The sequence below is a fragment of the Triticum aestivum genome, chromosome 6B, assembly GCF_018294505.1.
Source record: "Triticum aestivum cultivar Chinese Spring chromosome 6B, IWGSC CS RefSeq v2.1, whole genome shotgun sequence".
Taxonomy (NCBI): Eukaryota; Viridiplantae; Streptophyta; class Magnoliopsida; order Poales; family Poaceae; genus Triticum; species Triticum aestivum.
This window is the reverse complement of record NC_057810.1, coordinates 400,921,152-400,948,360: the sequence shown is the minus strand read 5'-3', so window position 1 is coordinate 400,948,360 and position 27,209 is coordinate 400,921,152. Positions and strand designations below refer to the sequence as shown.

General features: G+C 45.1%; 2 protein-coding genes and 1 non-coding gene across 3 annotated transcripts; all 3 read right to left on the bottom strand.

The window, feature by feature from the left end:
- Positions 1 to 1,121: 1,121 nt before the first annotated feature.
- Positions 1,122 to 1,514, bottom strand: LOC123137271 (ribosomal protein S12, mitochondrial). Its single transcript, XM_044556961.1, has one exon. The coding sequence runs from the start codon at positions 1,512 to 1,514 to the stop codon at positions 1,137 to 1,139; it is 378 nt and encodes a 125-aa protein (XP_044412896.1). The 3' UTR covers positions 1,122 to 1,136.
- On the bottom strand, positions 1,122 to 1,915 carry LOC123137272 (NADH-ubiquinone oxidoreductase chain 3). Its single transcript, XM_044556962.1, has one exon. It carries the CDS (start codon positions 1,913 to 1,915, stop codon positions 1,559 to 1,561), a length of 357 nt encoding a protein of 118 aa, XP_044412897.1. The 3' UTR covers positions 1,122 to 1,558.
- Positions 1,916 to 24,385: 22,470 nt separating this feature from the next.
- Positions 24,386 to 24,458, bottom strand: TRNAK-UUU (transfer RNA lysine (anticodon UUU)). Its single transcript has one exon. It is a non-coding gene; the product is annotated as a tRNA-Lys (tRNA).
- Positions 24,459 to 27,209: the final 2,751 nt, after the last annotated feature.

Below are 27,209 nucleotides of genomic sequence, written 5' to 3'. Positions count from 1 at the left end.
CTGCAAAGTGGGAAAGCTCCCTCCCTCCTACCTAGGTGTACCTCTTCATTGGAGCAAACCATCCAGCAACTTCTTACATTTAGAATTCCCTTCTAAGCTGGCTATAACCATCCTTATTGACCAGAAAGGAATTGAGAAAGGGGATGCTATAACCAGACCATAGACAGCGTTTCCACATTCACTTTTGAACTTAGGGAAACAGTGAAAGAAGCCCTCGTTCCCGCTCTTCTTTCCCCCGACTTACCCTTAGAAGGAAAGTAGGGGCCTCGGTTTCTGCAGAGAAACCTACACCAGTGAATTTCTTTTTCGTAGGTGATCCTGCTCCCAATCGCAGATTTGAATAATCAAGTCGGTATGGGGCTGCTCCCTTTTGTTACTCCGAAAATCTTGGCTTCGCTTGGACATATCTTCGAGGACCTGGGCGATTTTGATCCGTTTCTCCGCGCTCGCCGTTTCAAGGTGAAGATCCGAGTAAGTAGAGCGTAATAGGCGATCCGCCGGGTACCTATTTCGACAGGACTTAAGAACCGTTTTAATGCGTTTCCTTAAGAAATCAATAGATGGTGCTTCAGGAAAAGGGTTCGGCGGGGTGTGGCTTGTGGATGGCTCTGACCTCAACTCCTCTTTTCCATCGGCGTCTCTCCGTCCCACTTTGTTTTTTCTTGGATCATCATCTCCTGGCGTAGCGGAAGCACTCGACGAGGCCTCTACGACAGAAGAGATTCTTGCCCGTTTCTGCCCGGACGATTCCATAAATGAAATACAAAGAAAAGTGCAGAGGAAAACGCATAACCAGAGAAAAGATATCGTGATGTAAAATGATCATGGGGACACATTGTTTTGAGGACCACAATTTCCTGCACTGTGCCTGTAGTGATTTCAGAATTCGGCAACTTAGCCTACTAAAAGATCAGTTACAAGAGCACAATGCTTTTTGTGGCTTCCTGCTCGGCAGAGAAGCCACGCTGCCGGGGCGGCCCTGTCACCCGGAGAAGATTTCTTTTCTTTGCTGATTCCTCTCAATGAAATTTGCGAAGAATAGCGGAGAGAAATGGTAACGTAATAAGGGAAAGGGAGCTAGCTGCTTCCATATCGCCCCCAAAAAAGAACCCAAAAGTTCCAGAGGCATCTTCCATTCATTTCGATTTAGGTCTTTCTGCACCATATTTAGATCTTCCCTTTCTACGATCCGGAATTCCCAGCAAATCCTTGACTCCTCGAATACGATGGGATTTCACACCTGGCGAATCTTTCACTCTACCTCCTCTGACTAAGACTATAGAATGTTCCTGCGAATTATGACCTTCGCCTGGAATGTGAGCAAATATATCATGTCGATTGCTCAACCGTACTTTTGCTATCTTACGTAGAGCTGAATTAGGTTTTTTCGGTGTTCTCGTCGAAACACGCAGGCATACTCCTTGCTTCTGGGGACATTGATCCGAAGCTCGAGTACGGTCCGTGCGCCGTTTTTCTTCTCTACCATGACGAATCAATTGATTTTTTGTAGGCATCCCTCTTTCCTATGTCCTTCCCCCCTTTGCCCTTTCTAAAGTGGTTACTCCCGATCCGAAGCACCCCTTTTCCATTCATAGAGAGATCCAATCGTCAAAATCAATAAAAAGGCCATCATGGACCAAGATCCAAACAGATCAATCTTGTTAGGAGGTACTGCCCAAGGAAAAGAAAAGGTGACTTCCGGATCAGGGATAATAAATAAAATAGGAACCAGATAAAATCGTATATCGAAACGACTTCTGGCATCACCGGAGGGATCGGAACCACATTCGTAGGCCGACAATTTTTCTGGATAGGTCGAACTATTGGAAGCAAATGGAAAAGGAACACCGAGTGGAATCAAAGAAACTAGCGGACTGATCACTAAATAGATACAAATAGGTGCAAATTCCGACATCACCAAAGCCCACTTCGTTCTCTCGCTCTCCTCGCGGCGCTCCTTGCTCGCGGAGCGGCATACCGAAAAAAAGACGCTCAGATGTGGATTCGAACCACTGAAGGATTTCCAGGGCAATGCCCCTTGCTCTTCCCACTGAAACAAGAAAAAAAGGATTTGCAGTCCAGCAAGAAAACGGATGCGCTAACGCGCAACGGCTTTCGCGCTAGTTGCTCAATCCGTTGCTTGTTTTGCTCTAACCAGCTGAGCTACCAGAACCACTTGCCTAAAGTCTCTTTTCTTCATCTATGAGCATCCTACCTGCAGTGGAGGAGCTTGCTCAAGAACCGAGAGCCGGCCAGGGACTGGACGGCCCTCGTTCGGGAAGGTCTTCTTCGCTATAGACGCCACCAAGAACAAGAAAGGGGCGCTCCGCTCCTAGTCACTAAGCAGCTATTCTGTCCGACGGCGGACTCCATCAATCTGAGGTTCTTTCTCTCACGTAATTTCGCCCGCCCGTTCTACTTCCGTGCCGGAGGAAATGGGATTCGAACCCATGATACAATCTTCTTGTATGTCGATTTAGCAAACCAATGCCTTAAGCCACTCAGCCATACCTCCAAGTTGTTGATCGGAATTGGATGTGCCGGGTTGGTTGCCCGAAGATCCACTGCGTAAGCCGTAGCGCGCGTACTCTTCTTTACTGAGCGAGAAAGACTCTATCCAGATCTATGGATCTCCCCAGCGTCCAAGCGAGACCCCATCCAAACCAAATCCGCCACTCGTTGGGCGAGGCCTTGCTTTCTATGAACACCTCACCACTGAATGAGAAACTTAGCCTCCGACCCGACCAAGAGAGAAGACAGGGTCAAGCCGACGCCGCCCTTCCTCACCTGCCTGAATGGAATGAATATCTCCTTCGTCTAGTCGAGAAGGGAAAAAGCCCGGCGGGGAACAGGACCGTGACTCTTCTAAACCATTACATGACGGAGAAGTCCATTCTCGTCATGATCGATCCACGTCCTACCATAGTGCCCGGAGAACCTGCTTCTAGAAGATTCTATAGTGATCCACTGGAATCGGCCTCGGGTGACGCCTCCCTAGTCGTCGAAAGATTTCATCCCTCGCTCGGTCGTTAAGGTGGGGTGAAAACTGCAATTAATGCTCTATCTCCGTCATAGAATATGGGATACTCACTTTCAATGGCCTCGCATCCCCAGAGCCTCAGACTGGCCTGCCCTTCCAATCGGGGTTATAACGGGTCCGGTATCAGCAACACCAGCCAATCGTGTTGGTACGGTGGGTTCCCCATACCCACTATTCGGAAAAAAAGCTTGCCATAGCAGCTCAAACCTCCGATCGGGAAATGGGAGTTCTAACCGGTCCTAACCCCAATTCCAAACAAATTGATTGGACCGAGGTTCGTGCAGGGAGAGAATAGAAACTAATAACGATGGAGCAAGAAAACGGATGCGCTAACGCGCAACGGCTTTCGCGCTAGTTGCTCAATCCGTTGCTTGTTTGGTTCGAGGTTGAGCTCACCCGCCGCCCTACGTCAGTAGTCTTCCTAACTTCTATGCCCTTTTTTTTGCTCTAAGGTAAGGTCCTTCAAGAACAGCATTGCGGTCGCAACGGGGCTCTGGGTGAATATTGTCCGCCCGTATGAGCCGGGCTGTGAATATTTATAGGTCGGGGTCTTTACTGAAAAACCACAATACTACACTACAACAATTTGAAGAAATCCGCAAGTGACTCTAATTTGAATTCACTAGTCGTGTTGAGTTTTTTTTATTTCAATATAAAAAATCTGCCAATCCCGATATTCCCACATTTCATTCTGGTCCAGTGTCCATTCCTGAATGAAAGAAATGAGCTTTGCCCCTTCACTCACTTCTGAATGACTCCTTTAGCACTCTCTTTTTTAGATCAAAAAATAGAAACAGTTTACCTTTACCATACCTTCCAAGCAAGAGTGTTTTATTGCAAGATTAAGTTATTACTGAACAAAGAGAAATTCTCATTATAAAGGATGAGAGAAATTCGGAAGCACTTTTTTCTTATTCTAGCAGACGGAATTGAATTGGTCTAATTTAGGACTTTCCAATCGATTTTTATCTTACCTAATTCTATCTACGCCCAGGGGGTAGGTACGTCGCAAGCTCTGGGCAGCTATCTTATTCCAAAGAATATAGCTCCCTAAAAGGTTGCCGATACCATACCTCTATTGAACCCTACTGGATCCAATTGTTTAAGTGTTTAGTCGAGAGGAACCACATTGACACCATGCTTGTGCTAAGCCACAGCTCCATCAAACTAATCTGGATTTCTTCTTGTTTACGAATAATGGGGCATCTGCCTAACCCTATCAAACCTCTCTGCAACTACTTCTCTCTGTTCTCAGCAGCCCGCAGGATTTTTCGAGTCTCAAAGTCCTATTAGAACTCCCGCGCTTGCTCCTTTGGAGCCAAATGGATCCGAATTTCGGTAAGATAATACAAGAATCGTATTTGGTTGGGTTCTAACTCTGCTGTTCAGTCTGGCGCGGGTGTGATACCGGTGAAGAAGCGAGTAGTTGACAGTCAGGGAAGTAGATTCCTTTAAGGAGAGAAATTCATTGGTTTAGCCGTTAGGCGGAGCTTCTTTACACGCCGGTAGCGGAACAGCCCAGGCAGCTTAACGTGCTCTTGGCACAAAGGTAATAGAATGGGAGTCTGACGACACCCGGTACTCGGGATCTCCTGCTTGAAGAAGCAAGGAATTTCAATTACTCAGCCGTTGAATAAAATAAACTAGATACCCATGTTTCCAATATTTACTTCTCTTTACTTGCAGGACCTGGCCTAAGCATAAAGTAGATTTGCTGCACAAGCTCAAGTGGAGGAGGAAGCAGGGGTGGCGAACAAAATGTTGGTATGGAAGATCTCTTGCTCCCCCCCTGAAGGGTTCTTAGATTACCAAGTAAGGGAGGGAGGTAGGTACCATGGTTTCCTTCTTTTATTGAATACCAGTAACGCGAGTAAACATTTAAGTGAGAAGTTAGGTAAGCGTTGCCAATGGCCAAAGCCTTTACTCTTTACTTCTTGACTATAGTAATAGTAAATAATGTCACTAGATTTCGGCATAAATACTAGCCAGGTACCATTTCCCAAACTTGATTTCCTTTTTATGCACCTGTTTATGCACCTGGGTCATTGTTCACGAACTAAGACGGCTTAGCCGCCTTTCTTTGGGCCGTATGAAGGAAGTACTTCAACGAATGGGTAGGTTGCCAACCCAACATTATAGGCGGGAAGTTCTCCTTTCTCCAAGTATGCTCATTAGACCGATAGGTGAGTAGCTAGTATAGTAGTAGCCAATACTAAAAACCGATAGTAGAAGGGTCGGTGGATGGCCCTTGCGAAAGTGGCCACGCCGCATCCCTTCAGTAGCCAATCCTTTTTCTCAACGATGCAGTTCGCTTGGAACATGGCACAAGGTGTGACGTTCCGAGCGGTGGAGGACAACCTGTTTGTTGTTCCAGTTTTCTGCCTTGGCGACTGGCAGAAGCTCATGGAAGAAGGGCCGTGGCTGTTCCGCAACCATGGCGTGTAAAGAAGCCTTACGACGGGATGGCTAACCCGCGATCTGTGGTTCTGAACCAGATTCACGTCTGGTCGCAGATTCATAAGATCCCGGAACTGTTCCGCCTGGAAAACCTGGTGCGGGATCTGGCTAATAAGAAGCAACAATAGAGAATCTCGCCTAGCTCGAGGCTGCGCCTCAGTGCCCTCTGTAAGTACTTTCTAGTAAAAAGAACTACCTTTCAAAGCACATACCATTATGGCTAGCTAAAACGAAAGAATGAGAGTACAAGGTATGGGTCTACGCTTCCAGCTTGCTCTAGAAAAACGGAAATGGGATCTCTCTCTGGTGGGAGCCTGGCAGCGGGGAAAACGGCACCTGCAGGGGTCCAGGTCTCCATGATGAACAACCACGACTTTGATCTTAACGAGCTGCCGCCTGAGCATGAGCAGCTCGTTCAGGAGCAGCCACTGTTGAAAATAGCGAGCCTCTAGAGGATGACGCTGATACATCATTTGATTTGTTTCGGGATGCAGAAGAACAGCCTGATGAGTACAATTATGATTATGATGACTATGTTGATGAATCCATGTGGGGAGATGAGGACTGGACAGAACAAGAACATGAGAAAGCGGAAGATTACGTGAGCATCTATGCTCACATCTTGTCCACCCCAGTAAGTGAACCTTTTGTATCCTTTTGCTTATATTTTGCTGTTCGTTCTGTAAATGACCTTGAGTTGTTTTTCACATTCTTTCTACAGGTAATTGCAGATATTGACAAAGATGGTGTACATGAAATGGTGATTGCACTTTGACTCAAAAGCACTATTCGATAAGACGCAGTAGAACTGTGCACCCGTTTTTGTTTGAGTTTGAGGCGACCTATACTACACTATAATAGCAAGGAGAGACAGCAGCTGATACCAGATCATACTACAGTACAGCTAGTGCGTGCTAAAACCCTCCTTGTGTACTAGGCTTATGAATAAACTAAACTGTTGAGACGTCTCTAGTGTAGGTGACAGGGAAGCCATGCTCGTTAGAAGAGAAAACAGATGGTTTGAGCAAGCATGGGTTCAAGCTCTAGTGGATGGGTTTGATAGCTGAACGCAAGGATAATTCATCTACGTAGCTAGTTGGTTATGGTGGCGGAGAAGCCCCTCTTTAGCTAGATTGGGCTCCTTTACTACTTTATTTAACCCGGGGTTATGCCTAAAACCGGTATCTTATGCGTGTTCGACTAGTTCCATTTCTGATTCTCCTTCTTCGCTGGGGTCTACATACGAAAGAATGGAACACTCGACAGCTTCGATACTCAAATAACCAGCTCATTATGCTTAGGTTGGGTTAGGAAAACGAAGCTTTCCAAGGGACTAGTTCTTTCGCGCATCTGTTTCTCCATCCGTTCTCTTCACATAAGAAGCCAGCCGCCTACTCCTACTATTGGGTCGGTTGGTCGGTCAAGTGAACCACGCCCAGCAGGTGGGTATGCCGATAAGATTCCTTTGTTCGACGTACGTCCATATGAAGCGAGCGCTTCAAAACGAGGCTATTATGCTGAAACTAGGGCTCCCTCTGGACGGGTAGAGCGAGAGGGATAGCAAGCACTTGAAAAGGGAAGGAAGGGTCTTAGAACTACTGAAACAGTAGTAGAACTCTTCCAAAATCAAAATAGGAGAGTGAAAAACAAAAAGAAGACCATTGGGCTGGGGAAGACTCCCTCAATCACTCTGCTGGGCGATGCTTCTTACTCTACCTTTCAATTCCTTTGCCTTTCTTCTTCTGATCGATCCAATGGTTCGGACTAGGACGCGTAAACCCCGAAGGGAGATTGACCCTACCTAAGTATTTTCTTAGATAGAAGTGGTTGGTCAAGTGTGAGTCACGCCGGGGCGGGTAGACCCACTTTTAATAGCAACGCCCAGATCAATGGAAAATGGAAGTTTCTAGAATTGCAGCTCTGTTCTGTTCAAGAAGTCTTTCTCCAGGGTTCGGTTCAGAAGGCGGGATGGAAGAGAGAGAATGGGCTCATCGTGCGACAAGGTCGATCGATCACTCAAACTGTTCGGTATCTCTACAATTGAGTGAGCTGTGTTGCGAAGGAAAATGATGAAATTGCTTACTTTTCACAGGCGTGAATTCTATCTTCGATTAGATAGTTTCCATGCTTTTGATAAAAAGATGGGTTGGTATCTGAATGAAAGTCGGTAAGCAATCAATCTAGTGCTGTCCTCGGCAGACCAGGAAATGTAATAAACTTTGGAGCCTCATCATTGGAAAGATTGACAACTTAACGGTCTGAAAAACTATTCAAAGAGTGACTTTTAAGCCCCACTGGTTCGCTTTATTTTCAACGGACATTTCCTCCCTCGTCAGCAGCTTCATTACCTGCTAAGTCTGGAAGGGTAGTAAAATCACTCACAACAATCAATCTTTTCTTATGATACTGATACGATGCAAACGGTGACACCCCCGGATAATGTGTCTGTGCATTTGTGTCTGTCTTCCCTTAGATGTGAGGAATCGAATCTCTATTGAAATCTGGAATCACAAGGTATCCTTTCTTTAAAAACACATGAACGGGCGCCCTGAATGAATAAGAAATCGCTGCTATAACAGAGAGTTGCCCCAGATCATACAATGTGGTTCTCTACTTTCGGCTGGCTGGTAGATCAGCGTATTTATTCGAAAGAGTAGACAAAGGTTCTGACAGGGGTAACTACTACCAAGAAGCGAACTCAGAGAGATGAAGAGAGAGAAGTTAGCCGCAACCGATCATCGGAGGAAGCAGGCTTACAAGAAACTGATGGGACGATCGGAAGAAGATAGTATAACAGGTTTCTAGTTGACAACCTTCCGCATTTCTTATTGGGATAGATTTCATACATTCCGATTTCCTTTACCCTCCAATGAGGAAAAGCTGGTGTGATTAAGGTTATCTAAAGAAAAGCTCATAGTGTTATGCCTTGTAGCTTATTCCACTCTCTATAGTAGTTCCCTTCGATTCAACGCAGTGAAGACAGTTCCAATCGGGTCGATGGACCCTTGGTTGTTTTTGTGATAAGTTCACTCAGTGTCGAGTTGGCTACAATCTCATACTAACCTTCTTTTCTCTCGGTAGGGCGGGCAGTTGGTCTTATTGCCCTGCATCATATGAGAAGGAGTTCTTTCCACGAAATAGAGGTCGTCTATGGTCTTTGTGGCATTGATGGATAGTACCGGTCTGTTGTCAACAAATAGACTGGCTAGGTCACAGTCTGCTAAGTCTACTAGTGGGATATGAGTATGCATTAGTAGTAGTTATTGCTGCCGGATTGGTATTAACAGTTGGTCAAGTCTAACGTAACGTTTTTTAAGTAGAAGGATAGGGCATTAATTACCTAGGGTCGATAGGTACACCTTTATAATAAATTATTAGCACAAAGCTCTCATCTCAGTTTTCATAGGTAGGCGAAAACTCTATAGTGATAGTTTAGTGTATATTGGCTTGGATTCTTTCTATTGTTATGGGAAAGGCATATCCCCACCCAGTTCTTCTTCGTCTTAATTAATAACTCCTTCCTGAACTTCAAAGTACGATAGAAACTTACTTATATCTCGTAGGAAAACTAGAGAATGAGCCATCTCCATCTCGTAGAGAAACTAGAGAGGTGCTGGGCGCAGCTGAAAGGAAATCCAAGAAGAGTCCATGAAAGGCTAGCACGATTAGGATCCTTTGTAGGGTTTATCTCGGAAGAGAAGGCTATGAAGCGAACATCTCTTCTTTGGGAGAGAGGGGAAGATCTATGCAGGACACTTAACCCGTGCCGGAGGACTGCACACAGCTGGTACAACCTCGTGTGGTACATTTTACATGTTCTTACAAGTCCGATGGTACAGTTGACCTAGTATCGAATTATTATAGATTCCGTTGGCAGCCATTGCCCCCCTGCATGTCGTCTAACACGACCGAAACGAAACTTTACACCCCCTAGCAGCCCCCTGTCGGCATTGAAAACGGAGGGAAGTGCGCGTGCTGATGTTTAATCATGCGATGCCAATGATGTAAGCGCGGGCCCGCAGGTGCAGACAGGTTCGTCGGGGGCAAGCTTCAGAGGTGGGGGTACGATTGTGGAAGATCGCGTGGAGGCAGGGGTTGGAGATGTGATGCAAGGGTGCGGGGAATTGGGTGGAAGGACAGTCGTTAATGTGGAGTCAGGACGGGCGTGAGGCAAGAAGTGGAGGGAAGTGGGATCTAGATTAGAAGAGATAAATACGATATTCCTGATACCCGCGGACGATCCCTAGCCTAGCTTGGCAATCCCTTGAAAATGCAATGCATTTTCCCTTTAGATGAAATTGCTTTTTCGGTGGCAACTAAAAAAAACTCTCAAATCAACTCACGCATATTCCCTTGCTTCTGTTAACTACGCATATCTCCTGTTTCTATACTTGCTAGCTAGCAACCTCTTATCACACAGAAAGCGTGACATTAATGCATACCCCCGTGTATACAACTCCTTACTATCTCTAATATACCGTGGCTTGTTCGGCGCATAGACCTATTATTATTATCGGACAGGCTTTCCTTTTGGCAGGTGATTACTATATATAATATAGCGGGCTTTCCCTTATCCGTTCGCTTAGGTATCTGACCGTGTAGCGTAGTTCGCCGATTCCTGGGGCCGGCACGGCACAACCGGATCCCCATCCTTAGCCAAAGTCCGTACTTTACCCCGTTCCTGATCCCCAATGCCAGGGTTGAATAGTAGCCAGCCATGAGATCTATACTTTATCCATTGGTCAAGTAGCATAATTGTTTACCAGGTCTTTCTTCTTGGATAGATATGGCCCTACCTTCCTCTTGAGGAATCCGTTCATGATGCCCTGGCTACACTGACTGGACTATGCTGTGCGCTTTCGAGAAGATTCACACTACCGGCGAAAGGAAGCGGATAAGCTTATCACGAACGGCGCATCCTAGGACAGATAAATATGTATCATCCCTTTTGGAGATGACTACACTACCGGGGAAAGAATCCATAAAATACTAGTGTGTTCAATTGGAAGATCATAAGTAGGACGGATAATATCAAAAGACACCAGTCCATCCAATTCCCTAAACTTCAATCAAATCAAGAAGAAACTAAAGAAACCGTGGAAGAAAAGCAATGGTTGTTCGGGGATAGGTCCCGCAATGAAAGTATTAATAAATCTAAAGTAGATTGGCAAGAAAGAGCAGTTGGTCATCTCGGAAAGATAGATAAAGCTAAATCTAGGAAAGCAAGCTAGGAAACCCTAGATAGGAGCAATCCGTTCCACCACTCCTGAGAATTTAGGGCATAATCACCCGCGGAGCAACTGGGGTACTCAACACTATAGTAGTACAATCGGTTGTCTTTCTCTAGCCAATAACACGACAAGAGGTGGACGGCAATGAAGTTGAGGGTAATGACAACAAACTAAATCCCAACACTTAATGCAAACGGCTTTGAATGACAACAAACGGATTCCATTTCTCTTGACCGATGGCGTTCTCCCACTGACTTGCTAAGGAAGAGGCTAGTTCGCGTGGACGCTGCCCTACGTGGTGTTGCTCGTTTTTAATGACTCTTAAAAGAGTTTACTAATGAATTCAAAAGGATTTAGTTATTTGACTAGCAGTCATCTTCATCAGGTCTAGATATTGCTGTGAATAAGTGTTCTTTCGCTTGAACCTATGGATTGGCTTAAGCAAGCATGGTATCTTTGGACCAGACCTCGAACATCTGCTTCTATAGGAGTTCATGTCTGTCAACATAACTATTTTGATCCCCCTTCCTAAAGTATACATACAGGTCTTTTCTATTCTGATAATAAGTAAAGTGTCCCTCCTCCACCAGTCGATGAGCCTGCCTGAGAATCTATGCACTAAAGCCATACTGCAGGATTGCCCCCCATCATTCCAGCTTTAACTACCTATTCGGCTTCAGCAGTGGGTTTCCAAAGGCGCTCTTCCCAGATAAAAACGGTTTTTATTCTATCCACAGGGACTTTTGCTCCAACTAGATTGAGCATGAAATCCAAGGACCTTGAGTGACCACAAAGCCGAAGGGCGAGAGCAAACGGATCAATCACTAGAGACAGCTTTGTTTCTTGATAACAAAGATAGCCTGCCTTGACTTGAATTGAGATAAAGGAAAGGTAGTACATTGATATCGCTCCGCATTGAATTGAGAAAAAGCATTACCGGATTGTGGAGGATCAATAGACTCTGCCGTCGATAGACAGAAAGACGCTTCAATTGCCCATTTCTCTCCGCTATTCTTCGCTTAGAAGGGCTTGACTTACTTAACTTACCGCATTCCCAAAACTAGCTAAAAAAGGGTCAGGTATACCTGCCTGATGAGATAGGGTTTTTTCTAAAGCGGGAGCTGCTGTCGGTATGGGCAATTTCTTAAGTTCTTTGATTGATTCCGTCCCCGAGTGCTACCAAAGTTCCTCTAATTCCTCAGCCAGATATTTCCCTTGCCAGACTTTCCCGATAGCGGAATCGATAGATGTTACCACGGAGCGGTACCTAGCAACCTTCATTCATGCTTTTCCGTCTTGCCTTTGCTACTTGAGAGAATGCCTTTGACCGAGCAGCTCTTCCACTCATTTTATTAGCAATCAAACCTCTTCCCTTCAACTCGTACCGAAGGCTATGTCCCAGTAAGCATTTCCTCTGTTTCCTTGTTTCCCACCTCTGACCTTCCGCTATGACATGACCAGTCCACTAATAAGTCAGGTATCTCTGAAAAGTAAGACCGTCCTCTTCCCTTCGTCAATAGAAGAACTCCAACCATGCTTTCTTGAAATAGCAGTTATTGTCTTCCTGGTCAGCTTTCGACGAGTGACTCTTGGTTGCGGGGCCAGGGGGGACCTACTATCTACTTAACCGCTAGGCAAAGAGGGAGGAGCCAGGAAGCGGGCGTTTAGTGAGGAAGAGACAAAAATGCATTTCGTCGATAAAGATGAGTGCTTTCGATCGGCTTGTTGCACTAAAGCTGCGAGGTTCTTTGATCGAATCAACTCTTTGCATTTACTTTCATCCCATCCCACTCTCTTTCTTCTTTCGTTTTAAGAAAAAAAGAAGGAATTTTAAAATCCTTCTTATCATGCAGTCTAGCTCTACTTTACAACGATATATCTAGCTTTTAGTTTTGTTGAACTGCGCTTATCTCAGGAAATGAGGATAACTTAACGGAGCCCAAACTCATTTGAAATAGGTTTTCTAGCCTTTGGCTTAAATAAAAGATCCAGCTAACTTGTGAGATAGAGCTGTCTTCCTGGCTGGAACAGGATGGTACCTTATGACTTCAACTGGAAATGGCTTGCATGGATCCAAAAAAAACTCAAACCAACTATTCAACAATTAGTGGGACCTAGAATGAAACTACCATTGTCTTCCCATACTCATCTACATCAACCACCAGCTACAGAGGGAGCTAGCCTGGAAAGAAAAGGAAATGAATGGAGGGTATAAGTATTTCACTGGTAAAATCCCTTCATTAAAGACACACTCAAAAATAGTTTGTTTCAAAGAAAAGGAAATACCACTGAAGAAGATCTTACTTTTTTGGCATTAACTGAAAGCCCAGACACTCTATTAAAATGAGTCATGATACTAGTAAGCTCTTGGATAGAATTCAGATCACCACCGCTGAAAAAAAAAGATCATCTGCAAAGCACAAATGGTTGAGTCTGAGCCTCAACCAGCCTTTGTGAAAAAACTAGATTGCAGCTGATTTTTATGCTTAAAAGCCCTATATTAGAGTTACGACCGTCCACCAATAGAATAGAGACAGCGAAAGAAAGGGACAATATATTGGAATCTAAAGCCAGGGAGCTTCTAAATAGCCGGGGAATTAGCCTGGATGATGATGAAGACATCTCCCGGGCAGCAGATCTTATTTTATATGGGAAAAGGCGCGATCAAGTCAACTATGCGATCCGGGCCTTAAACCGTGTAACCTCCAAAACCTGGAAGGACTTCCTGGATGAATTAAGAAAGTTGAGTGGGCCGTTTAGTTTATATAGATGAAATAGAATATATAAAAAGTTTGATCTATTCTGTTGAAATAGAATACCCTAAAAAAGTTTTCTAAACGTGGGCCACCATTTGTATTCCGATGAAATGCTATCACCCAGAAAACAGAGATTGAAAGGATAGTAGAGGAGCTGTTGCAAAATGCTGTAATCAGGCCCAGTACAAGCCCCAAAGCAGCTCTGGTGTTGAAGAAAGATGGAACCTGGAGAATGTGTTTCGACTATCGAAAACTAAATGCAGCAACTATGTTTTCCAAATACCCCATTCCTATCATAGAAGACCGACACTTTTGGATGAGGTGTGAACTAAGATAGATTTGAGGGCTGGTTATCACCAAATAAGAATGAAAGGAAGAGGATATCTACAAAACAGCCTGAAGGACCGGCTTTTTGAATTCAAGGTGATGCCCCGGCAACCTTTCAACAACTCATGAATAGTGTTTTTAAAGAGATATGTTGGAAAGGGGTATTGGTCTTTTTCGATGACATTCTAGTGTACAGTTCTACCATGGTGGAGCATCTCAAGTTGCTAGAGGAAGTGTTCCGGCAGAACAAACTTTTTGTGGGTGAGCCAAATTTCATAAAGGAAATACATTATTTATGAAATTGGGGTATCTACTGATACAAACAAGGTAGAGGGCATGACAGCTTGGCCAGAACCAGCCAATGTCAGAGAACTCCGAGGGTTGCAGGGGTTATTACAGGAGGTTTGTACCGGGGTATGGAGCTATCAGCAGGCCTTTAACTGAGTTGTTAAAGAAAGGTGTGGAGAAGAAGCCAGAAAAGCATTTCTCAAGCTCAAAAGTTCTATGGTATGGTGATGCCTTTGAACATTGACTGGGAGAGCGGCTCGAAAGAGTTGGGACAGACTAGAAGCTTTGAAGTTTATGTTCTTTAAAAAGATAATAGCAATCTTGACTTACATCCGGTCAAGATCCTCGTGAAGGAATGCTGATTGAACATCGAGCTGATAAAGAGGGAGTACCATACCCAAGATACTCCATTAAAGGAAAGGTATGCTTGTTTGGTTTCTTTGGTCCGAGAACACACACCACAAACTCTCGCAGTCGATGAGGAAACGTTAGTCAAACTACATTTCAGTAATCCGTCTGGCCTTAACCTCTACGCAAGGAGATCTTACGTATAGACCCATGATTAGGTAACTACTTCTTCTTTTATTCGGAGTATCCAATGGAAAGTGGGCCTCTACCTACAGGTCATGGATACCTGGGCGCTAGAAAGGTTACCGAACCAGGGTTAAGTGAGGCTGTTCAAACTTCACGGCCTTCACTATCAGATGTATATGTGTAAAATCAGACATCAGTATCACAACCTAGCGTTATCCAGATCTTTCGTTGATCCAGGCGATTTTGGGAAGGACTCAGCATTCTCCCACAAAAGGCCAGGCCTTGAGTTTCTAGCCGACTCATATAAGTCAGGGTGTCAATTTTTTTTAGGTGACGTATCTTTCTCTCTGATGTTCTCCGTGGTCTCAAATGATGATCAGTCGGATAGCGACATTGGTAAATAAAAAGAAGAAGTTTACACGCCGGGTGCATACTTCAGTGCCACTAATTAGCGACTTTTTTTTGCCCTTTACCTACACCATGTAGACCGGAGGATTACACAGAATCCCATTGGCGAGTTTCAGACAGCTAGGTTATTCAAGAAACTTGGAATACCAACTCCAATGCTTGGCTTGCTGAATCAGCATATGGATTACTTCATTGAATTTCTCGGCCCGAGCTCTTGTGATTGGTCCACTTGGCAGGTGGAGTGGATCCTTAGCAGGTTCATGTGTTCCTTGTTTACGTAGCTCTTCTGTTGGATCACGTAGCCCCTCCGTTGGATTACGTTGCTCTGCCCTTGGATTACTTGAGTCATTTCTGGGTTTACTTGGCTGCTCCGCAATATGTTGGTTACTTGATCCTTCGCTTTGTTTACTTGGGAGCCCAATACTTATTGGTTGGGAAAATTACCTTCAAAGGAAAATGCTCCTCCCACTGGACCGAAAAACCCATATATTCCCATGGGAATGGGTGGTGCTGAACAAGCAGGCAGGCCCAACGTTGTTTATCTTTACTGCAATCCTGGTTAGGTAAAAGGAATTCCGCAGCAGCGGGTACGTGATTAGTTACAACCAACGGAAAGACTTATTGAAATAATAGGGAATTTCCTCATCCAGTCTACTCCTAGGACTACATCATATGCTCCCAACTCCATGGCCAACAAATCAAACTTCAATCGATATCCTTGCATCTTCCACTGTACACCAGAACACATCCCATACAATCGGCCCGAAGAGCATCAATGAGCAGGCCTACTAAATAGGCATAGAGGTACATTAGCCGAGTTTGCTTACAACAACTGCTATCACTCTAGCATCGGAATGGCACCTTTCGAAGCACTCTACGGGAACCTTTGTTGTACCCCGATTTGTTGGGGTTGGCACGTACCGACCAACGGGGCCACAGAAGATGAAGGAGAGTGCCGAGAAGATTCCACTTATTCTAGATTAAAAGTAGTTCAGGACCAAGTACGCCGACCACGATATTTGGAGTTTGCAGTAGGTGATCATGCTTGACTTCGGCTTGAACCTACAAAGGGTGTGATGCGTTTTTGAGTGAAGGATTAGGTATAGCTGACCGATACATTGGACCTTTCTTGGCCCATATCCCCATAGCCCTTACTCCCTTGTTTCGGTGGTTGGTCTCTACCTTTTTCTGTCTCTTGGCTAGTTTGTCTTCCTCTTCTTTTTGAGGGTAACGTAGTCAAAATCCTTTATTTCAGGGGATTTCCCTTTTCTTTCCAAATGAATTTATGCTTAGTCTAAAATTGGTAAATACCAAATAATAATATATATATTATTATTATTATTTGAAATATGTACCAGTTTCCTGAAACTAACAAATAGAGTTATAGCTTTGATTGACTTACTAGCTTACGGGAACGCTTTGAATCTCAACTTACTTTGAACGAGTGCTTCCCACATAGATTGCTGGAAAGAGGAGTGAGCCGGGGCAGAACTTGAAGCACGGGAGAAGGAAAAAGAAGTATACAAGGGGTGCGTAGTTGGTATATGTACGGTATAGACCTTTCTTTGTGAATAGCTAGTTCAGTTACAAGGGTGTATACAAAGGTCTGCTTATAGGTTGAAAAAGCCTATAGAGATAGCCTAGATAGCCAAGAAGATATACGTATTTCATAGAGCTAGCTAATAAAGCTTTTGTTAACTTCAAATAGGCTATTGAATGCAACGGCAAATAAAGAAGAAGAAAGTGCCAGAGATAAGAGCTAATATATTCCCAGTCTATGCATGGATAAAGGAATGATAAGAGCTATGAGCAGTTTTGTCAGGACCCCGACTTGATGTCACATCGATCTAGCCGGTAACACCTCATATCACTTTGCGGCCTCACGCACGGTATCCCCACGGGTGTCGCCTTACCTTTGCCCGGGACCGTTTGCGCCTTTTGGCTCACGTATATGATAGTGTCGCTAGCATCCATATGATAAGGAGCCCGGGCTGACATGACTAGTCGTAAACCCAAAGTGGCACAGACTTACAGGGACAGGCATCCATGACCCAGCTTCGAACGTGTCGGTCATCAGCAAGTGGGTCCGGGCTGTAGCACTGGGCTAGCAGGACTCCGGTAAACCGGGTTGTAGCGGGCTAACAGGACTCCGGTACTCAAAGCGTGACATTTCCCCGAAGGGACAGACACAGGAACGAAGAAGGACACATGCCGGCCAGCCTAAGTGTTCCAGAGCAGTAGCAAGCTACCATGGCTCAGCGGTAACACTAGGAGACATTTCCCGGTAAGAGAGGCTACTAAAGATAAACAACTAGATAGTCAGATCCCACACATACCAAGCATTTCAATCATACACACAATATGCTCGATATGTGCAAATACAACGAAGCATCACAACATGACTCTACGACACAAGTACTTTATTTAAGGCTCAGGGAGCCATACATAACATACACAAAGGTACGGGTCTCACGACCCAACACTCAAGTCATACAGTCATACAAACCAGCAGCGGAAGTACATTGTCTGGGTACAGACAACTAGTAAAATAAAAGAGGCTTGGAAAGCCTAGCTATACTATGTGGTCCTTCACAAGCTCAGGGTCACCACCTGGGCCTTTAGCCTACTCGTTGATGTCAACGTCTACGTAGAACCCATCAGAAGGGGTTGCAGCGTCTTCTGTAAAAATGTAGATTATAGCAACATGAGTACAAAGGTACTCAGCAAGACTTACATCAGATCCTACATACATGCATATTATCAAGAAGGGTTGGTGGAGTTATTGCAGCAAGCCAGCTTTGACTCTTGGCTAGACTATCCTACGGTACCTCAACTTGAAATGGTTTTGCGCACACGAGTCCACTACTCACCACTTCAATACACTACCGAGGATCCGCCTCCGCCTTCCTACGGAAGAGCCATCCTCGGCACTCACACTTATCTTGAGGCTTTTAGTAGTTTCCATTTACTTGTCTATGAACTATATAGGAAACCAAGTAGTCCTTTACCGCGGACGCGGCTATTCGAATAGATCATGTTAACCCTGCAGGGGTGTACTTCTTCATACACGCTCTCACCACTTACCGTCGTTTACACGACATGTACTCGGCAACCTTCAAGCGGAAGCCCAACGTGGGTGTCGGCCACGACCTACCTAACCACCTAAGCCTCCAGTCCAGGTTTATCGCCTATTCAGGTTCCATCCGCAGGGAGTCCGGCCGAGGTTTCCCATACAGCCCCGAACAATGTGAACAGGGTTCCCGAGATACCTAACGGGTATTCGGTACACCCGGCCACGTACCTACCGCATCACAGCCCACCCCTACGGTCAGCGCTGTCCACGGCCTCCAGTAGACTACACACTCCAGAAACTACTTGCAACTCCTGGATGGAGAACTAGGGTGAATAAGAAGCCGAGAGGGTCCATTGGTTTCGGGCCCAATGCATGGTAGTAGCTGTATCTTAAATCACACATACAGATCTCAGTGCTTAGGGTCGGCTTCAATGAAACAACCCACCATGTACTCCTACATGGGCTCTCATCGATACCTTTACCAAATCGTGTTCACCACACCACTCTCATTACCGACATAATCATTTCACTCTAGCCCATCACCCAGATGAACCAGACCTGACACGACTCTAAGCATAGCAGGCATAGCAAGGTAGGAACAACACATACATATGGCTCAATCAACTCCTACACATGCTAGTGGGTTTCATCTAGTTACTGTGGCAATGACAGGTCATGCAGAAGAAATGGGTTCAACTACCGTAGCACACAGCAGTTTGAAACGCGTTGTCTTAATGCAGTAAAAGAGAGCAGGAGCGAGAACATGGGATTGTATCGATATGATCAAATGGTTGGTTGCTTGCCTGATGGTTCGATGCACTGATACGGTTCTTCGTTAGGGTAATCACGGTACTCCTCGGAGGCAGAACCTGTCGCAAAGGACACCGATACACAACCATCACCAAACAATGTGCAACAATATGATGCATGCATGAAACATGGCAATATGAGTGGGTTGGGCTAATGCAACTAAAACCAGAAGGGTTTGAACAAATTTGAATCAAAGATTCAAATTTCAAACTCAAATACGGCCTTTTAAAGTGCTTTTCCTTGTTCTGCTTAAAACATCAATTTAACTTGTTTGATCATGCATGAAAATAGTACAGATGGATAGATTGGATTTTTCTGATCATTTTTCATATATAATTTGTCCAATTTGGAGTTACAGAATAAAAGTTATGAATTTTTGAAGTTTAAATAATATTCTGGAATTTCCTGTGTAAAAATAATTCCAGTAATTAAATTACTGCGTCAGCACTACGTCATGATGACGTCAGTGGTCAACGGGCTGGTCCAGGTCAAACTAACCAGTGGGTCCCGCATGTCAGTATTCAATTAGTTTAACTAAATTAGATTTAAACTAACTGGATTAATTAACAAAGGGGGCCCCACATGTCATAGACCGAGGGGGTCAACCGGGGCCCACCCGTGGTCAAAGTCAGAGTCAAACACGCCGGCGTCTAGCCGCCGGCGAGCCCGACGCGGCGGTGAAAGTGCTTTTTGCCATTCCGGCAACCAAATGGACGGCGGAAGGCATCTACGTGTTGCTGAGGTTGAGCCGCGACTATTGGTGGTGGTGGTTGGGCTCGGGGTGGCCGGAGTTGGCGCCGGCGGCGACTTTGGCGGCCGCCGGAGTTCGGTTGAAGACGAACTTGTGGCTAGAGTGTGCGGTGAGGTGCGGGGAGTGCATGGTTAGCCCCAACGCGGCGTGGTGAGTGCGATGGACAAGGTGAGGTGGCCGGAGGATGGCTGGGAGCACGTCGGCGAAGAGGTCCGCGACGACGCGTGCGGGTGAGCTTAGTGTGCTCGCTGTGGTGCACGAGAGAGAGAAAGAGAGGAAGGGGAAGTTAGCCCAGCTCACTGCGGTCTTGATGGAAAGGACGGCGTGGTCGGGGACGAGCTGCTGCGGCAGCGACGGCGAAGGGGATCTCCGGCGATGGCGGTTCGGGCGAGGTTGGTGCGGCGGCTTCGGGGCACGCGAGCGCTCGGGGCTCGGCTAGCTCGAAGAAGTAGAGGACGGCGGAGCTTCTGGACACGGTGGCGCGGCGTGGAGACGACGGGGAGCATGGCTACGTCGGCGGTGCGGCGACGGTGGCGTCGGCCATGGCGTGGGAGCGCGAGGGAGAGGAACTGGGGGCGAATGGAGGTGTCCAGGGGGGTCGGGGCGCGACGTGGAGCTCGTCCAGGCCAGCAGGGCGGCGAGAGGGGAAGCAGGGCGACGTGCAGCTGCGTGGCGAGCTGCGGTGCCGCCGCCGAGCACCTTGGCTGCCTGCCTGGCAAGCCAAGCAGCTCGCTGGAGCGGTGGCCGGGCTGGGCCGGCCAGGTGGGCTGGCTGGTGGGCCTGTGGTGGCGCCAGGTAAGTTTTCCCCTTTTTTTCTGTTTTCTGTTTTTATAATTTTCTGACATTTGTTTTGATTTAAATAATATATTAAATCATTTATTTACCTTATGCCAATTTTTGCAGGAGCTAGATATATTATTCCAGAGCTCCTTTATATTTGGCATAATATTTGGACATATATTAATATATATAACTAATATATTTCCAATGCAAATATTTATGCATTAATTCCAAATGCCCAAAATAAATACCTATGAGCTCTTAAAAATATTGGTTTGATTTTTATCTCTGTCCAATATTTTCAGAGAGCAACATGAGCATTTTCTTGGACCTTTTTGGAGAAATTTTTATTTGGATCATTTTCAGAAATGATTCTGAGGGTTTCACAATCCCCATTTCAATTTAAATGGAATTTTAAACATGATGCACACACTCTGATGCATGACTAGCTAGGGTGTGACAAGTTTATTAAACTACACTACGGCTAATATATATAAGGACAAATCAACTAGAAAAAACCGTTGCCAAAGAAACCATTTGTTTAAGCTTATTCGTTCGCGCTAGGCTAAAAAACTAGATAGAAGAACTAGAGGCCGCCAAGGTCTTCAACCATTAGCAGGTAGGATCCTTTGCTTACTACTTGAAGCAGAAACCTAGAAGAGGAATTCTTTCTATTCCAAAATCCATCTTCTTTCTGGTCCGCTTCAGCACGTCCTTTTGTAGAAAAGTCTTCTTTATATAGTAATTCGACCTATTGCTCCGGATCCCCGTTTACTAGGAAGATAAGAATCAAAAGGATCGAACTACCTACTCATTATTCGGAGGTGAATCATAGAACACTAAAAGCTGTGGTATCTTATGGACCTAACATAGGTCACATCCCTCACGGCATAAGATTTAAAGATCCAAACCTTCCTCTTCGGAGCGGAAACGGACGTGGCCAAAACATATAAAAAAAGATCGGCCTAGTCGCTCATAGGGACATATCTATCCGGATAGAGGATAGTCTAGATCAATTTTGAGAAAAATCTCTCTATATATAGATAGGTATCTCTGTGGATAGAGATAAAGATAGGGATCCCTATAAATCGAAATATATGGAAAAAGTGCACTTTTTGACTACTACTACTATTTCTTAGACTTTTTCAAGGAAACATCATTTTTTCGATTTTGACTGAATTGGTCGGAGCGTAGACGAGCAAGCAGAGCCCAGGAAAGAGGTCAGATCGTCATAGAGCAGTCGACTATAAGTATAAGACTGCTGGCCTGAGAGAAGGCAGTCTCTCTCGGGAAACATGGCCCAATTTCTCTTCTTTCTTTTCACACGGGCAACAATTGGGAATAAAACAGACCATGAACATGAGTTTAAAATGTAAAAAAAAGGGAAGAGTGCATTCTCCACTTTCTTATCTCGAAAATGCGTAATATAGTGATGTCATGTGTCTGTTTCTCTGAAAAGGTGGGTCGGCCCTTAGGGCAAACAGTAGTGCCAGGTTCCATTGTGGAACGGTCGTTTGCCGGTGACCTTTGTCCGCTGTAGTACGAGTGACTGGCGCATCGCATCCAATCTCTCATGTCAATGAGTCAGTTAGAAAACAGCTCCAAATGAATCAGTGATTTCCCCTTTATTTCCCTCGGAGCGCAAGGGGAAACAAGATTGAGAATGAATTAAAACACACCAAATGTTTCATTTTGCCTATTATCAGTGGTCAGCTCTGATACAAACCAGGGGAAAAAGAACCTGGAACGCCTTCTTTAAGGCGCTACTATTTCTAGCGGCATAGGTGCTTTATCACAATACGAAAGATGTACATACGAGGACTACGATTCCTATTTAGAGATATTCCTACGAGCGATAGACGTAGTAAGGAAATTACGTACGCCAATAACAAATACGAATACGAATTACGCCTACGAGCCTACGCAATGGCATGTTTCGGCGTATAAAGCTAAGAACGAGAATAGCCTACTGCCTCCACTCGGAAAAGGCAAAGGTATCCAGTATAGGATATCGATGAACGGAGGACAAGGAAAGCAGGCAAGGTGAACCTCCTTTGCCAAAGCCCTTTTGAAATACCTTCTTTTTGAACCTTTAGAAAATACCTGCTAGCTATCCCTAGTTTTGTTTAACCAGCTTTCCCCCAAAAAGGGGAGATCCGCTGCTTACTGCTCACGGAAACATCCGACCTTATGGTCAAGTCGTCCGCCTATCTTTCTGATCTCATTCGTTTTCCGATCGCATAAAAAGTCATGAGATCAAAAAAGAAATGTGAGAATGTAGTTACAGATGTAAAAAAAGTAAATATCTCGTTCTCTTGGTCCATAGATGGGGCGTCCTATCCGATGGATGAATGAGGAGCCTCTGTCGAGTAGTGAAATGATAGGATTCTGCTTTTCGGTTAAACCGAAACACAAGTCGGCGATTCAAGCCAAGAGTGCGGGCACCTTAAGAGCGGTCAAAGCTAGAAGCTATATCATGACTGCTGGAACGAAAGACCCGATGAGTATTTTCGTACCACCTTCCAATCTTCTTAGTCAATTGTGTACTTTTCCACTAGGCGAGACATAAGTTATCGGAATCCGGGGCCTGTTTTTCCCTATTTCCCAAGGGGAATGTCAAATTGTGTGGTTTCACAGTCTTATGAGACAGAAAGTTTTGGAAAATGGAGCTGCCGTTTTCACTACTTTGGTCCCTAGCGATATTGTTGCTTAAACTAACATGGAAAGTGGGTTCAATCACTTTAAAGTGCCCTCTCAAGTGTCATCTCATAATGGTAATCTCCTTATGGTATAGTAATTTGGCTTAGAATAAGAAACCTATCTCTTCCCCCTAATGGCTTTTCACTACCCCTTGCGGGAATGCGTATCGTTGCTGCATCGCCACCGTATTCCTGACTTGCTTTTCCGAACTGCTTGTTTTCTCGGGGCTGCAGTCCAGTTGCTTAGTGGTTTGCTTCTCGGTCTACCCAATCAAGGTTAGACCTCGCTCTATCAACCATTGCTTTAAATAGTATCATGTTATTTCATCTTTCATTGATACCATCATTACAATCGAGGGCCTACAATCCATGGAAATCCCTATTCCGATCACTGGGAAAGAAGAGCAAGTAAGTAATGAATGAATGAATGAATTTAGATGGTATATAAACATCTCCCCATGAAGGGAAGGTGCTATAGTATCTAACTAAGAAAAAAAGTAGGTTGTGAAATGATAGGAAATATGCCATGCAGAAAATCCAGGAAATATTTCCTTGATTTTCGGATGACCCGGCTTATCTTTGCAGTTATCCTTATTTAGCAGAATCTAGTGAGTGTTCCATTAAAAGGAAAGAGAGCTATTCGTTGTAGGATTGATCCAGACAACCCAACCTAAGTCACCTATTGCGCCTAACCTAAGTATAGTGCCAGTGGTCGGCGAGGAGAAGTTCATTCCTGTAGAGAAGAGAGGGGATCCTATTTCCTTTCCCCCTTTCCCAGTATGGCAACCTTATCTTCCAGCATGAAAGTTGGTATCAGAATGAAACAATCCAATCCAATCCATACTTGTGGAGTGCTCAGTTCAGTTCCTGATTTCTCTCAAGCCTAAACCGGAAAAGGAAACCTATTACCCGGGGTCCCCCCTTTCGGCTATCTCATCTGCTGTTCCTCGACTCTCAGGAAGGTAAGATCATCAATCAATAGTAGGCTGCTGCTCTGTGCAGTTAAAGATGGGATCCAACCTGTTCTGTTTGCTTGTTTCCTATAATCTGTGCTCGATTCCATATTTCTGTATCCTTCGATTCCCGGGACAGATCTGATCTCCTTTATACTGACCTCAAACAACGAGCGAAGTCGAGATGTTGATGAGAAAGGGGCTTTTCTCAAGGCCAAAGAGTGCTCTTTGAAGGCTACTATGCATCCTTACGAATACAAGAGTGGTTTTTTTTGTTTTGGGTATAGCAGGACTTGAACCTGCGACCATTAGGTTAAAAGCCCAATGCTCTACCAACTGAGCTATACACCCGATTTTACAAGAAGGCTTGGTGCGGAAAAGAAAAGAGGGCGGCCTGGCCCCTTTTCTTCTTATCATATCACAAGGGCGCGGCTCTGTATGGTATAGTACTGTGGAGCAAGTCTGGGAGTCCTTTCCACTCATTGAGGATTCTATCTAAAAAAGAAGGTCAACGGGGGAGACTACAGTAGCTCGAACTCAGACTATCTACGAAAAAGGTAAAGTCGTCTTTCCTAGGGTTCGACCGAAAGGAGCTGTGTTCTATGGTTTGACGTTGTGGAGGTCCAGCACTCTTCTAAACGAAGAAAGAGGGGATTCGCGCTACCTCCTACTCCTACAGAAGATCGATTGGCGCGAACTTCCGATCGATTCCTTATTCATTGTTGCCGACCCTTACATCATCATAAAGAGAATCAAGATATCCCAAGAACCCAGCTAGGGATGAATGACTAGCGCTCAAGAACAAGCAAGGGATGAGCGCACGGGAGCGGCGTTGCTTGTTGCTTTATTATCACATTAGAGAAGCGGAACCTCCAAGCTCAGACATCTCGAACTCAGAAACTACCCTTCTATCCCACCCTGCTCCTCCGGCATCGGAAGCAGAACTACCTGACCGAAGGAGATAGACAGGAAGGGAAGACGGTCATACAAAGGCCGAATAAAGCTCTCTTGAAGCTGCATCTGAATAGACCTAGAGTCACTCAGTACATACGAACCCTTGAATAAATAAGAATTGAGAAGTATGAAATGTGGGCATCATAACAAAAAAAGAAAAAGACCGAACCAGTAAGACTAATGTCTACTTATTTATACCTTTGAGAGGTCCACTTAGACTATTATGATTTTCTCTTTAGCTACGTAGGTTATATAAGATTCAATTCAATCTAACAAGCGGACTGGACTACCTTCGGCTACTACAAGATATTTAGAAACCTAAGAAGCTGAGCCTACTTTACGCACTTAAGGCAGCAGCAGATGATGAAGAAATGGGCGGTAGATGATAATGAGAAAGGGCGCCCCTTGGCATTTCCTGTGGGGGAGTCTGATTGATCCAATCACGACGAATGATGTCAACCCCCTCTTTTGCGCCTAACTTGACTCTGATTCTCCCACTATGAGAGCTGATCCAGGGGCTAGTTCGGCTACAGAATGGAATTTACGAAAGCCCCCCGTCTTTCCGACTCAATGTATTGCCCTTTGGGACCAGGATCTGACGAGGAAGTGAGAGAGGGGACACCAAACATAGGTGCGTACCATTGCCCCAATCCAATGGACTATGTCATACAGGGAGGAACCCTTGGAGGTTGGGACAGAAAGAAAGCAGGTTTTGCTTCTGCTTCCTTCGAGCAACCAAACTCTTTCGTCAGGTGTGGGTCAAGTTCCCTCATTATTGCTTGACTTCCCCTTTGGGGCACGAAAAGATGGACTAGGACTTAAGTAAGGGAGAGGACAACCCCTGTTTCTGGCTTACCTTCAACGAGTGAGTGCTATTCCCATTCCTTACTTTGATCCGATCCTGTTCCCCGACCAGTTTGCTTGCTCACTAGAAGAGTCAAGCGAGAGCAGCTAGTTTAGAAGGAAAAGGACACCTGGGGCTATTCGGCCTCACTTGTCGGAGACTGAACTACCGCTCGCTTACTTGCTGATCAAGGAGGTCATTTCCACTTACTCTAAGCATAGAAGGAAGAAGATTGAAAAACTAACAAACAAATTGTCTTCAGCCCTACTTACTTATAGGCTGACTTGGCCCAGGAAACAAGGTTCTATTAGGCTTGCAGGGCTTAAAAAAGAATGAGCTAGATCGCAGGTATTTGGATACGAGGTAGTAGCGGGGTCTAGTCGAAGCGGTGCGCAAAGTGTACAAAGGCGAGTCTCACGGGCAGCGGCACGTGAGGGGTCTCCCGAACTTCATGGAAGACGCAGTTAGGGGTCTCCCAAACTTCATGGAAGACGCAGTTAGGGACTCCTGCACCAGTAAGAATGGAACTGGAATAAAAAGTCGGGGTAGCTAGTCACTCCGTTACTGAGGAAAGAGAGGATGGCATTTCCATAAGTAGACTCTCCTTCTTACTGAATCCTTATCCTGCCCTCTCTACTCGGAAACAATTCATTCTTAACTCGTACATAAGTTCTGGGCGTCGACAAGAGAGTTAGCGATCTACAGCTGGTTCGATGGACTGGTGGTGACGCGGGCGGGCCCTCTACTTTATTTGCCGAATCCAATCGATCATGGGCGGCCCTCTTCGTTCACAGTCTTTCTTTCCTTTCGAATCCAATTGTTCCAATCTGACCAAATAGCAATTCATTGAAATCATTCGGGTCACCTCTTTTTTAAGCACTTGACCAAGCCTATTTCTATAGAAAAGGACAGGAATCTATTGACTTTGAGTCTGTCTCCTACTACGAAATTGGAACTGAACATAGGATGGCAATAGTGAGAAAAAAAATCCCCTTGTACTACGTCATTATTTATTCGATTTTCCCTGGTAAGTGCTCCAGATGCAGTTGCTTTAGTTGACGTAGTGAGTGGAACCTAATTATATGTTTCCTTGAATACCAGAGTTGCCTTTTGTAGATGAGAAAGCCAACAATTTTGCAAGGAGTTGATAATTGCACTTGAAGTAGTAAGTTTAAAGACAGTTGAAACTTAATGGCACCGTTTAACCAAGCACTCTTGTAGCTTCGAAAACTCCGTGTTCAGATCGGTGAGGCAAGAGACGAATTCATCGTCAGTTACCTCCACGATATCCAAAATACCCTCAA

Bases quoted from the DNA above. Each gene is read 5' to 3' on its own strand.
- LOC123137271 (XM_044556961.1), bottom strand. From the start codon at position 1,514: ATGCCTACAAAAAATCAATTGATTCGTCATGGTAGAGAAGAAAAACGG.
- LOC123137272 (XM_044556962.1), bottom strand. From the start codon at position 1,915: ATGTCGGAATTTGCACCTATTTGTATCTATTTAGTGATCAGTCCGCTA.